The following is a 13,860-nucleotide window of genomic DNA, read 5'->3' on the forward strand; positions in this document are numbered from 1 at the left end:
AGTCTTCTTAGGAGCATCACCATGACTATGCAGACAAAAGGCATGTGGTCTAAGCAGGGTGCCCTTTGCACCACTGCAGAACCAGGAAGTATGAGCATGGTAGAAAGCTCTTTTCACCCCAGAATTACCACCCAGGGAGGCTGAAGGCATCTGGCAACACAATCCCAGAGAAGTCAGGGGTCTCTTGCTGACCCTGTTAAATCAGGGCAGCCTGTCCCCTACCTTCATGAATGCTTCTTCCATTTGGGAGATCCCCTTCAGGCATTGCAGTGTACCTAGCTGGCTAAATAAACCTTCTGCTCTGAAATGACACATCTAGACTGGAAAGTAGTTGCATGAGTTTTATTCCTGTGTTTATTTCTAAACCTTTTTTCTCCAAAACTTCAACAGGATTCGAAGCCTTTCCTGCAAGCTCCAGGGAATAACTTACTTGTGTATTATTGTCATGCACAGGCTGCAGGGACCCACTGATGGTGAGGCACAGTGACAGAGATTAAATCCCTGCTTCAGCTCAGTCAGAGACACTGAGCCCTCTGGTCTGGCCTGCTGCACACTCCCAGAACAGCCACTCCTTCCAGCTCTGTCTGCAGCTTCCCTGCAGCCAGACAAACCACTAGGGCAGGCAGCATTTGCTCCCTGGGTATCAGCCGGGGCTTGCTATTATTTTTCTACATAAGCAGATGATGCAGAAGTACAGAAGTACATTTAAAGCTACATGCCTGTTTTCCATTGTGGGGGTTGTTCAGTAACACTTTCTTGCTTTCTCTCTTTGTCTCCAACCAGATCGTGGCTGCTATATTTGCTATTGCAGGGATAGTTATGATGACATATGCCGATGGGTTTCACAGCCACTCAGTTATTGGGATAGCCCTCGTGGTGGGTTCTGCCTCAATGTCTGCTCTCTACAAGGTAAGTACACCTGGGTCTTTCCCCCCTAGAAAGATGCCTGTCACCCTCGTCACTCACTTTAACTGTTCCTGCCATACTTGCAAACCTCCGTGCAGTTCAGTGCCATATGCCCTTCTTTGAGAGCTTTGCCATGCGACGCTGCATTCGGGTGTTCCCTTGTTTTGATGTCTGCCCTCACTTAGGATAAAAACTCCTAATTCCTGGGTATAATCTTCTCCAGTGTCCACAGGAGGGTTTACAGATGTCCCATATTCTTGAAAAATGAGGCTGCTTTTCTATAGGTGCTGGATTTAATCACTCACTCTGCAGAGATTTAGCTTCTTTTTCAAGTCACTTTGTTACTTCCCCTTGCCAGTCCTCCTTCAGTGGCATATGGAGCCTGCTTTGGGCTTGCTTGGTATTGCTTATCATGGAAATAATCACATGCCTAAAGTCCAAAGCACATGCCTATGAATCAAGACCTCATCCATACCAGCCAGATGAGCGGCACTATGTGTAAGATGACATGCAGCCTTCTTTGCAGGGCAGACCATTTCATTCAGCCTGAGAGGCATTTGTGTCTGTGCTGCTCATGGCACTCAGAGTCACAGTCCACACTGAGAAATAAGCATTTGTAGGGTGTGGTTCACCCACTCTGGCTCAGATGTGTAGACTAGAAGGAGGTATAGACATCTCCATCTGGTCTAATGAATTGCACCGTACCAGTCATCCAACAGAAATTGGGCAGGAAAGCCCTGCAGCCATAATAGAGGCAGTCCAGGGAGACTAACCAAACTGAGAAGCACCTGCCAGGGCCCCTCAGCACAGTACTGCATTGCCTTCTGCTCACTTTTTCAGATCAGATGATGTCTTACATCAGGAAGGTCATGAAGTTTTGTACAGCTCTTTCCTCTAAAATAACATTCCCTTGCAAGACCAGAAATGTGACCCTCCAGACCCAAAGAAATGCCATGGCTCTGGAGTCATCTGCAGTCAGGCAGAGTTATTCAAGGCTAGAGCCTAGCTCTGCCCCCTCTCCCATGACACTGCTGCTCCTTGCAGGGATGGGGGTCTCAGGGCTGCTCCACCAGGGCCCATGTACAAGGAGGTGGTGGTGGCAGTGCTGGCAGGGTGTTACTCTGCAGTGCACCTTGCATGCCAGGACAGATGGAGCTGAGCAGCTTGTTGTGCAATGCATGCCACTGCCACTGCTGCTGCCACTCTGCTTTTCCTTTCCACAGTCTGGCTCAGTTTCCATGAGTTGTGCGTGCCAAAGAGGCAGGCAGATCTGCAGGCAGACAGGTTGTGCCCCGTCCAGCAGAGCCACCTTGACCAGCTCTGTTACCCCAGGCACAGATACTTCAGTCTGCTGTGCCAGCTCTCTGCCCTGCCAGGGGCAACATGCTGTTCTCAGGTGGCAAATGAGTGGCTTTTGGGACATTTTGCTCCCTTATGCAGAACAGCAACACAGCTGCACTGGCCAGTGATGGCTGTGAGGTGATGGGAGTGGGCAGAGCCCTGTGAGCAGGCAGCCCTGCAGATTTGCCTGCCCTGGGTAGGCAAAGGAGAGAGAGCTGACGCAGGCCGGGGAGCTGCCATTCCAGCACAAACCAGTAAGTCAGAGCCCATTGGCTGTCCTGGTTTGCAGCCAGTGGCAGAGAAAATTGTACTGAAAGCCCATGGTGTCCAACAGATCCTCTGCAGATGTGTGGTGAAAAACTGATGTAGACTCCAGACAAGACCTGTCCACAGGCACTCCCCAAATGGGCCAATCGCATCCTTCATTTCTACTGTCTTTTTCCTTCTCCCAGTAACAAAACAAAGCTTTTAAATCCCTCCCTGCAGTCTCATTAGCCAGGCTGCATCTGTGCTCTGGACTGAGGCGCTGCTGCTACACTGTCTTCTGGGGATGAGTTCCCAGGGAGGAGGTGCAAGGACAGCCAGACAGCATGGACTGCACTTGCTCACCACCATAGCACTCCCCAGGTGGCAGCCCAAGGCCTGGACCAGTGATGCAGGGAGGTCATTGCTTCCTCTCCTCCTCCTGCCCTGCTCCACCAAGTATTCTGTTTTTAATGTCAAGTTTTCTGGAGGTGCAGAAAAAAGAGTAAAGAGTCTAAGCTAGGGTTAGTGACCTTTCCTTTCATGACATGCAGAGACAAAACTGCTGAGTCCCCTTCCTGCATGGACTCAATTGGCACCTGCCCCTGCCTGTGTTCCAAGAGGTGGCAGGAGGGAGAGGGCTGGGCCACACAAGCTGCTCTCCAGAGTTGCACAAGCATCCATCTCAAGTGTCCAGCAAGTATCACTGCATAGGTGTGGGCTGACACTGCTTGGGACCCAGCTTCTTGGGCCCAATTATTGCCCATTAGGCCAGGATGCTTGGTTCCAAAGGAGCCAGGAGAGAACACTAGCCTTCCAGGGATGCACTGCAAGAGAGTTAAAACCATGTATTTTCCTCTTGTAGGTTTTATTCAAACTTCTTTTGGGCAGTGCTAAATTTGGAGAAGCTGCCTTATTCCTGTCTGTGTTAGCTGTCTTCAACATCCTCTTCGTTACCTGTATTCCTGTCATCCTTTATTTTACCAAAGTGGAGTACTGGAGCTCTTTTGACATCGTTCCTTGGGGAAACCTGTGCGGATTTTCAATTCTCTTATTGAGTGAGTATATGGGGGGCTCTCACAGTGATTAGGGTGTGGGAGAGTGCCACAAATTGGCCACTGGTGGAAGCTGCAGACCTCTCACATACTGGAGCTGTTTTCACTTCTTCTCGACATAATTACTAGCTTAAGATATCCTGAGAGGGTCCATTCCTAGGGGCAATGTATACCTCACTTCTGCTATTATTACGAAGCCAAAATACTGTGGTTTTCATTAGAAGGTGCAGGACTAAACTGTAAGGCTTGTCCTAACTCCTACTTGTGAACTCTGCATTACAGAGACAGGTGACACTTGCCTGGGCTGCAGCAGGAAGCAGCCCTCCTGGTGGGGCATTATGTTGGGCTCATCAGCGTCCCCAGAGCAAGGAGGTTAGGCCAGACCAGTCAAGGTCAGACTCCAGTGCCTCTGATGCCTGTAGTAATAGATAATTTCTACTCCTAAAGAGAGGGAAACTTTTGAAAATGTAGTATTGCATAGTGCTGGTGGAAATTTGGTAGGTGGCACTCTTCTCTTCTGCTGCTGCTGCTGTGCCACCAAAGGAACCCAGCTGGGGAGGGATTCCAAATCTAAGCTTTAATGGTTAATGGTTATCAGAAGTGTGATGTTGTTCACCGTTGAACTAGATGAGATGACTTGCTGCCACAGCTGGTCCCTAAACTGCATGATGGAATCACATCTCCTAAAATAATAATTTCTACTGGAAATAGCTCTTCTCTATCCCTATCTTCAGTCCGAGCTCCTTTTACCCTGAACAATCAAAATTACTAACTCCAGAAGTACCTCCAGGTTACTTATCAGTGGACTCAATGGAAGGTGTCTGTAAGCAAGTAGTACAGAACTTGGCAGGTGATCACTGGGGTGTGCAATACATGGGTACTACTAGAAGAGAGTCAGAGCCCGAGCTCAGTATTGGCAAGGCCTTCCTGACTCTGGTAAAGCCAATCACCTTAAAACAAGAGTGAATTTGGTCCAAAGCAATTATTAATTTGTCATAAGACACTTGATGAAGAGTGTGTGGTATTACAATGGAGTGATATTATAATCATTCCATTGTAATGATATTATAATGATATTATAATTTCATTGTATGAAATTATATTTAGCAAGTTCCTGCCTGGAAGAGGGTTAGATTTACAGCATTTTCCACCTGCAGCTGGGGGCAGCTTTTCTACAAAAAAGAACAGAAGCTACTGTTTGGCTGAAACTCCCAGATGAAGAGTATTTAGTCTTTCAGCAGGGCAAAGTGGATCAGTGGATCAGTACACAGAGTGGGAATTACTGCACATAACACTGAGAGGCAGGCTGTACCCAAACCTCCCCCTGATCCTGCCACTGCACTCCAGTGGGATACAGAGTTCCCCAAAACAGCAATGTCTCAGGCAGGTGGACATCCAGCACACAGACCTCTGTCCTCAGGTATCTTCTAGGAATAAGAACAGAAGTTAATGTATCTTCTATTTGAACAACAAGCAGAGAGAGTAATAAAGCATAAATGCTTCAAGTAACATTCCTTCTGCCTAATTTCACTGTACCAAAAGGTGTTTTTCTTTCCTTCTTCAGCATTCAATATTCTACTAAATTTTGGGATTGCTATTACCTACCCCACCTTGATTTCTCTTGGAATTGTACTGAGTGTCCCAGTGAACGCAGGTAATAATTTCTTTCTTTTGCATCTCAATGTATACATTAAATCTTTGGCCTTTCGAATACACAGCAGGGATAAAAGCAAATAGTTTTATTAAACATGTTTTGCATCTTCTCTCGAAGACTTACAGAGATGACACTGATTAAAAATTTATTCTTTAGGTGTTAAATATGTATTGCATAATACTACATGAATATTCATAACCCTAGAACTGTTTTGTAAGTTACTGTCTGAAGAAGCCTATATACTGGAAAACAAAGCAGATTTGAAGTCATTCATCCCTGAGCTGAAATGAAAACTCGTGGATGAAGCAGAAATCAATTTTTAATTATTTCTTCAAGGCAGGCTTAACACTAAATCAAAATAAATAAAATTGCTTAATTTTAGAGCAGATAGGTACTAGTAATTCTGCTTGCCTAGTAAATAACATGGCAGGTGTTTATCAAGAGCACTAGACAATTCAATTTTGGGCATAGACTGGTATGTTTCTCCAACACTTTTCTGAAATTTAGTGAAAGCCAAGAGATGGCAGAGTCCAAGACGACTGGGCAGAGGAGTGCAGAGGCAACCCCAACCCAAAACAGAGCCACCGCTCCTAAAACCCAGCATGCTGAACTGGTGCCACAGTGCAATTGGCAGCTCCCACTATATGCACGCAGAGCTGGGCACTGCTTTGGCAGAGTTGGGTACCAAATGGTGTGCACGGCTCAGCCTGTGCAGGGTTTGTTACTCAGCAGGGCAGTCAGGGTGAGAAGAAAAATTTGCACAAAGAGGCTGCTGTACTGGGGAAGGGAAAGGCCCCTTTCTCTGCATACCTGGACCTCAGGGGGAGTTCCTGTGCTGTTCAAGGCAGGAATGTACCCTGCTGTGTGTTAATCCAGCAGGAAGGATAGTGCCCCTGCTATCATTGCCTCCATGGTCATGTTATCCTGCCACAGCCAGCCCTCAGAGCTGGGGAGGTGAGGGGGTGGGAAGGAGATACTGCCCTAATGCCTTTTCTCATGTAATAACACCCATTCAATGTCCCACACAGTTGTTGATCACTACACGAGTGAAATTGTCTTCAACAGTGTCCGAGTAATTGCCATCATCATTATTGGCCTGGGCTTCCTTCTGTTGCTCTTGCCAGAGGAGTGGGACGTCTGGGTAATAAAGCTCCTCACGCGTCTCAAAGTCCGGAAGAAGGAAGAAATTCCCGAAGGGAATGGAGACATTGCTTCAGGACTGCCTAACAAAAGCCGGAGAACTCGCCCCTCCATGTCATCCTTTGCTCATTAAATGCTCTTTTTACCAAAACTTTGTGGTTAACCTTATATATGATGATGCAAAGGTCTTTTCTTGGGAAGAAGCACACCTGTCCAACACGGTGTACATACCTGTACAGTTTTGATATGATCACCATCTAAAGCATCAAGTCTCGGCATGTCCAGTTTGCTTGTATTTTTTTCACATCAAACCTTTCACTTAAGTAGTACACTGAAAAAAACTGCAAACCAAGAACCTCTCTTCTCTTTTTAAATGAATGTAATATATAGTCAAAATATATTTGCATAGGTTATTTTAAAGAATGACTTTCATGAAAAGCAGGGCAGACATTTTGAACATTAGGTACTGAATGATGCATTGCACACTGTGATTTAAAAGAAACAAATGCTATGCTACATCACACGTTTATTTTTGACCAGAGCTGTACTTTGAAAGTTTTCAAGGAACAAAAAAAGGAATCTTTTCGGGGACGGGAAGATGGGGGAAAGAGTGGAAGTTAGATTTAGAAATCACTCTATGTAGATGAGCGCATGTTGCGCTGCAAACAGGGAAAATTCAAGCGCTAAAAATGCTTGCACTAAAGCACTAGAGAGAAAGCAGTCTAGAGCCCAAATCTCCTTATTCTGCATATGACTGTAGTCCACGTTTAAAATCATGCAAGAGAAATCCAGTGCCTTCTACAGAACTCTTGTCTTTATCCACACAGAACCAGGTCCTGCTGCGAGGCACTTGCAATGGCAGGGCTCAGGTTTGCGGCCCCAGGGGACCCGAAATTCCCACTGACATCAGGACGTGCCTCCCACACACGCCATGGCTTCTGTGGGAACACAGGGTCCAGGGGACTGAAAGTTTGAGTGCAGGAGACCTGGTTCTCTCCTCACTTCACAGGTTTTACCCCTGTGTGGAGCTGCGCTTGATTAATGCCAATGTGAGGAAGGGGAAGTCTTGGTCATGTGTGGGACAATCTGACCGAAAATGATCAAAGGGACTGGCAAGAGTGTGGTTGCCGATGTACAGTCTGAGAGCATGGACTAAGGGGGTGAATCGCCAGTTGCTTTTACTCCATAATTGTGAGTGTTAAGAGTTAAAAATGTAAGATATTTACATCAAATGTAACACTTTTTATGAAACTTGTAAGCACCAGGATGTTTACTTACGCGATTTTGGTTCGCCATTAAATTTCTATCTGTGATAGATCACATGCTATGTAAAAACAGGGGGAAAAAAGGTTATAGTTTACTATTTTTGAAGTTTACATTGTTGCATACAAAATTAAAAGTGTTCTTTTGAACTGCTGCCATAGCCTAAGGTCCCTGCTGCCATTGAGGTCCTCTTTTTCTCAGGCGGGGGTGGCATCCACTTCAAAACATTTTAGCAAATCAACTTCAGATTCCATTATCTGTTTGGCAAAGCTAAATAATAAAAGATTTTAAACTCAACCTCAGTCAGTGCTATCCGTTTCCTTCTCTTGATTGCACCTTTACTGCAGTTTGACTGTGGGTAGTATTTAGCCAAAGTGATCAGAAGGGAGAGACACGATCATCAAAATAACCAAGGCTGCAGCTCAATGCACTGGTAGCCAGTCTGTCTTTGACAACAAAGTCTTCTCTAGACTACCTGGACAAATCCATCTGGAGGGATGCTGTTAGGCATCAATCAGGAAATACATGTCCAGCCGAAGCAGACTAAAGGAAAAGATGACCTTCTTTAAATGCATCAGTGACCACCCATACATGCATATGCTAACAGGTATTTAGGTGCTATGAGTGGGACATGAATTTGTACATTAATAATTAGGCCCTAGTCCAGGCTGTATGTTTATCCCCTACATATCACTTGATAACCCGACACTAAAGACTTGCTAACAGAGATTACACGCACGAGCAAATCTGAGGCTGTGGGAAGCTGCTCTCAACAACTGTGCCATTCAGTGTTACACACCTGAATTTTTAAACCTATCTGTTTGGGAAGCAGAGGAGGGCAAAGGGACAATTCTAATAACTGCTTTGAAGGGCACACATAGAGACTTGATCTCAAAGCTCTCAGATTCAACTTTACTCCACTTTGGATATATCATTTTGTCGTCCTCAAAGAACCTCACACTCCTTCCCAAACCTCTCTGAGGCAAGGCCAAAGAAGAATATACATTTTCCGTAGTCCCAATAAGTGGCACCTTCTGTGATCTCCACACTCCTTTACTGTGTGTTTGATGCAGTCCAGTAGGTATCCAAAAGGCTCTAAATGCCCCTTTAAAACTGCGACTAATGTGTGTTTATAACCAAAATGGATGCAGATTTTTTAGCATTCAGTATGGACTGTGGGAGAATTTATGCACCAGAAGGGATAGCACCATTAGTAAAACTCCGTGATTTACCAGATGCAACTGTCATTGCTTCTGTTGGCTCATCCTTCCTGAGAACAGGCTAAATACATGCAAGGACCAGGATCTCAAACAGCACTTTATTACTGTCTCTCCTGAGTGGAAGCTCACTAGAACCAACTAGATTTTCCATGTCAAGCAATTTTAAACTGCACATAGACAAATTAATCAGATGAAGTGACCTGTATTTCTTCTGGCAACACCTTGCCCTAAGCATAAACACCTGGTCTGATGATAAGTCACTGTGTAGCAAAACCTTCCAGGCAGTGAAGCCCAGGATGTGACTAGGAGAACATCAGGAAAGCAGCATGTCCATATGGTATGTGTGTGCATCTCTAAGTGCCAAAGCATTACAGGTCTGAAGCTGAGGAATGAAAGGAACTGGATTTGTTTGCCCTCATCAGAAGGACAAGCCAGAAAGCAAACCCTTCTGCAAAGGCATTAGATGTAACCGGGCTGCCCTTCAGGTGAAGGCAAGATTGAATGCTTCTGATCTCAGAATGCTGAAGGACTCTCAGGACAAATTCAGTGCCTTGGAGAGGACGGCTGAGTTGTAGCAGGCTCTCCTGCTTGCCCTCTTAGGCCAAAAGCACTGGGTGCAATCTATGCAGCACCCTGGGAGTCGGAGACCCTGCTGGCCTGTGTGGACCCCACGCTGCTCTCTGCAGCAGAGAGCAATACAAGACTGGAACCAGCACTTTTAGCCCACCCATAGCCACCTCGAACCTCCTACTGGGGCAGAACTGCAGGTCCCTGCCTGGTGTCTTTGAAGCTGATCTCCTGCATTGTCAGTGTGTGGCTCCTGCCCTCACAGAGCACCAGTGTGCACCTTGTTTAAAGGCTGACCTGGACTGGCAACTTTCCACCCCATCTTAGCTCTCAAAGTGTCTTTAGCTCCTCCAGCAAAGGGGAAAACTAGTAATAATCCAGCGGGCTTGTTAAAAGAGCAAGTTGGAAAAAAAATCTCAGGAAAGTAAAAAGCATCACCAGACCTCATTGCAGCTGCCAGCTTTCACTGCTGCACAATACAGCAGTGAGGAATCTGAAGCAGGTACAGAAGTTCTCCTCCTCCCTGGTGTTTCTCTTTCTTTGGTCTGTTGTCTATGGTCCTCTCCTGCTGCTACTTACATCATATTTTTTATTGCAGCTCTCCACAGTGGCTGCATGAGCCTCTCGTCAGCCCATGGGGCAGAGATGGGCTCATTTGAAAAAGTTTCTCCTGTTCTTCTGTCTAGAATGGTTGCATTCATATCAGTAGTCTTCAGAAAATATCCATGAAAGGCAGAAATCCGACCACAATAACCAACAGATAAACAGAAGACACTGAAACCAATATGTAGCTTAACTGTTTTGGGAGCTAATGGTAGACACAAGCAGGACCTGTAGCTCACCATGTTCTGGGGATGAATTAATGTCTCCTGTGAGCTCAGGGACAAGTCACTCATCCCCAGCTCTCCAGAGTTCTCCGTAACAAAGCTAGTGCAATATTGAGTTAGTCAGAGTTAATAGAGACATTATCTTCACCCTGTAGAGAAGGCAACATCACCAGGGTGACACCATTTCTGGTCAAAAGCCTGTCTGCTACTGTGCCTGCGGGCCTGAAAACCCACTGAAAAGCAAAGGTTTCCCTGTGCAGTGAACACAAAATTCTGAATGGATTTCCATAGCTCTGGATCATATCCTCAATAAACTCCCAAATCTGTACAACTGGAACAGATGGAACTGAAAAGGATGTCATAGGTCTCCAGCCCTTCAAAAACCTTAGGAATAGCACCAGCCACCTTGTCTTGGCTATGTGGACTCAGACAGCAGGCTTGGACTGGGTGTTTCTTCAAGGAATGGGGAAAGAATAGAAGCCAGAAACAATGTGGCTGGTGTGAAGCAAGAGCACAAGAAAGCTGATGATGGGATCAAGAAATAAATACCTTTTAGAAAACACTTTCCAGGGGAAGATCTGTCCCTTGCAACAAGTCAAGTCTGTGCACATGCTGTAAAGTCATAAATTACAGAGAGTTTGCCTTCATGTCCCTGATTTGTACTGCAGAAAGGATGGAGTCTTTCAAGGCCTGAACTACCCCTTGGCAAAGGCCAAGGCTGAGAATCTTCTTTCACAATCCAGTCCTCATGCAAACTGTCTTTGCAGGAACTGCCTGCAGTAATGGATTTTGATGGATGAGTTTAATTACCTCATCATTATTAAAAGAGAAGCAACTAAATTTTCTTCTTTAGCTGGTTCTAGGGCAGTTCCATGATAGCCTGCACCTTATCTAGAAGTCCTGAACATTAGAAAGGGAAATAAGGAAAAAAAGAGCTGAAAGATCTTATGAAAATGAAAAGGAAGTGAAATGAACAGATGCCCATCAGCAGCCTAAAAAACTTCTAAGAGGAAATCTCTTTCCTAAGTACAGGATCAGTAGCTCAAACTAATGTTTCTGAAAACAATAAACCTCATAATTTTATTTTTCTACCTGAAACCCTACTAGAGGGATCTTTATATTTGCACAAGATAATTTTAAAGAAGGTGGCAATCAGTATTTCTCCCTGCACATTACAGATAAACTAGGATACAACCAACTTCTTGATAGAGAAGAGTGGAACTTATAAGCAGAGTTATAGTTCTGGAAAAGACTTAAACAAGGGAGGTTGTGGAGCTCATAAGAGCGGTGTATTTAAGAACCTGTTATATGCAATTTCTCTGCAATGATCTAGAGACAGTTCTTTAATCCTACTGCTGATCTAGATGATCTTTCAGAAGAGAACTCAAATGAGTTTTCCAGATCATCATTCCCAGGTTTCCCTCCAGTTCTAGATTCAGTCCACATTACATCTCAGCGTAGCCATCAGTGCATTGATTAGGAACAACAGCAACCAACCTGCAGAGCATCTTTCACCCAAATGAAGAGAACTAAAGTAGATGTGCTTTAACAGAGCATGTATCTACTATAAATTGAGAATTTTTCTGATCAGTGACAACAGTAAACTTAGAGCCCCTCACCATGTGCCTTAGACTTTTTTACCATGTCCTTTACCTCATGTCTATTAATGCTGAATGCCACCAGCTATTTTGCTGCTTGGCTACATGACAGTGACAGATCCTCTCTCAGTGGTAACTCTTCACTCTCTTGAAACAGTAAAAAAGTATGATCAGTAAATGGGGTTTTTTGACCAGTCTTTAGATTGCAAAGCTCCTTTGGTAATCTCTCTCCTTTTGAACAGCAATAATTTATTGTTGCTGTTTCTTGCCTCACTAACCAGTTATTAATCCATAAGAAAACCTCTTGTCATCCACAGTAGCTTCATTTATTTGGTAAAAAGCATCATTAGAAAATCTAAGCGCAGTGCTTCCTAATCTCTCAAAATAAAGGGCCAAGACAAGTCTGCAGTAACCCATCCATCCTTCAGACTACTTTTAACATGAAAGGACAAGACTACTGAAAGACTGAGACTTTGCCTTTGCTTAGGAAGAGCTGCCTTGGCTAACTTCCACGGAATATTTACACCAAACTCCAAGTTCTGCACATCCCCCAACTGACCCAGACACTTAAAAGATCCTTAAAGGATTTTTTAAAGAATCCTATAATCAAGATTAAAACCTGGACTCCAGTGAGGTCAGTATTCCCACCATCACCTGTTTTTCCAAAATGCTCCGTTTTCTGTTTTCTTCCTTCCTAGCAATTGAACAAAAATGGAACTCTGTCATGAAAAACAAGTGCCTATTATTAATGTAAATTACTTCACCTTAAAAGAATCCTAAAACTCCAGTTGTTGAGCTTTTTCATCATCATGATCACCACTCCTCTAGGTAGTCTAGTGATTTTCAGACTGCACTCCACACAGTACTCCACCGATGTCCATGAGAAATCAAAAAAAACAAGCAAGCCTTTGCTCAGCAGGCTTCAAATCACTAAGCAGTCTGGAGAAGGTGAAAATCACCATTCTGTCTATTCTTTCTCCTCTGTCTCCATACCGGCCTGCACAGATGGCTTACCTCCTAGTCAAATCCCCTCCTGCACTACCTGATGATTGCACACGTGCAGCCCACTGACACACACAAAGCTACCACAGAAAGTTGGAGTAGTCTCTTCCTCTTTCCCTCCCCCAGTGTCCCAAGACAAGTACTTCATCCTCTATGTTCATGTCACACTGGCACTCCCTAGTGTGGGGATACTCGTCACAACACCCAGCAAAGTAAGCATTTTGAAGAAATCAAGGTGAAAGCCCCAGCACACATTTAGTTAAAATTAAAAAAAAAAAAAAAAGAACAAAAAAAAAAGAACAAAATCACATAAATATTCACATTTTCTTAAGGATTTAGAAAATTTATTTGCTAAGACCACCAAACAAAAGCTACCATTTTCTTTCTCATTGTACACTTCTCCTTCTTTATTCATACATACACATAAATTTTTGCTAACTCATCTGAAGTTTCAGCATGTTATTGTTAAAAAGAAACTCACAAAAGTAAAACTCAGAGTGAAGTCTTTATGAAATAATGAAGAGGAGTGCTTTGCATAAGGCCATACAAAGTACAGTATATATTTCTTAAATGTTTCCAATCTAGAGGTGATTATTGTGTGCACTTCATTGGGCTTCTTTGCTTAATTTACTCCCTTTTTAATAATAAAACTAGGTACAATCAATCGCTGTGATGATTTTTCTTTTTTAAAATTATTTTTTTTCACCAAGCATAGCAAGGAACACTGTAATGCCAAAGGAGTCAGAGTTACATCCTTAATGGACATTTGAGAAGGAAAGGAGGAAGGAGAAAGAGGGAAAGAGGGAAATAATCTTAACTTATGGTTCTCTTGAACTACGTATCTTAAAAGTTTTGTTAAAAAAAAACCTTGGTGTTCCGTAACAGAAGAAAATGTCCCACACTACCTTAGGTAAGTCTTTGTTATTATTTGCAGCAAAATAAATAGTTATACACAAGGTTATATTGCTTAAAGAACTCATTTTTAAATCCAGTTCCTTGAACATCTATTATGGACTATTAGACTATTTCAATAAAAGAAAAACA

At 44.0% G+C, this 13,860-nt stretch overlaps 1 protein-coding gene across 2 annotated transcripts in view; it reads left to right on the forward strand.

Moving 5' to 3' along the window:
* Positions 1 to 7,899, forward strand: part of SLC35F3 (solute carrier family 35 member F3) — a 169,401-nt gene extending 161,502 nt beyond the window's left edge. For both annotated transcript variants that reach the window (XM_051783207.1, XM_051783208.1), the window contains 4 exons: positions 784 to 909; positions 3,356 to 3,548; positions 5,110 to 5,199; positions 6,228 to 7,899. In XM_051783207.1, coding sequence (XP_051639167.1) covers positions 784 to 909; positions 3,356 to 3,548; positions 5,110 to 5,199; positions 6,228 to 6,472 — 654 coding nt within the window. In that variant the 3' untranslated portion in view covers positions 6,473 to 7,899. The remainder of the gene's footprint in view (positions 1 to 783; positions 910 to 3,355; positions 3,549 to 5,109; positions 5,200 to 6,227) is intronic.
* Positions 7,900 to 13,860: the final 5,961 nt, after the last annotated feature.

The sequence above is a fragment of the Manacus candei genome, unplaced genomic scaffold (assembly GCF_025592945.1).
Source record: "Manacus candei isolate 608988 ecotype Guabito, Panama unplaced genomic scaffold, ASM2559294v1 h1tg000017l, whole genome shotgun sequence".
NCBI lineage: Eukaryota > Metazoa > Chordata > Aves > Passeriformes > Pipridae > Manacus > Manacus candei.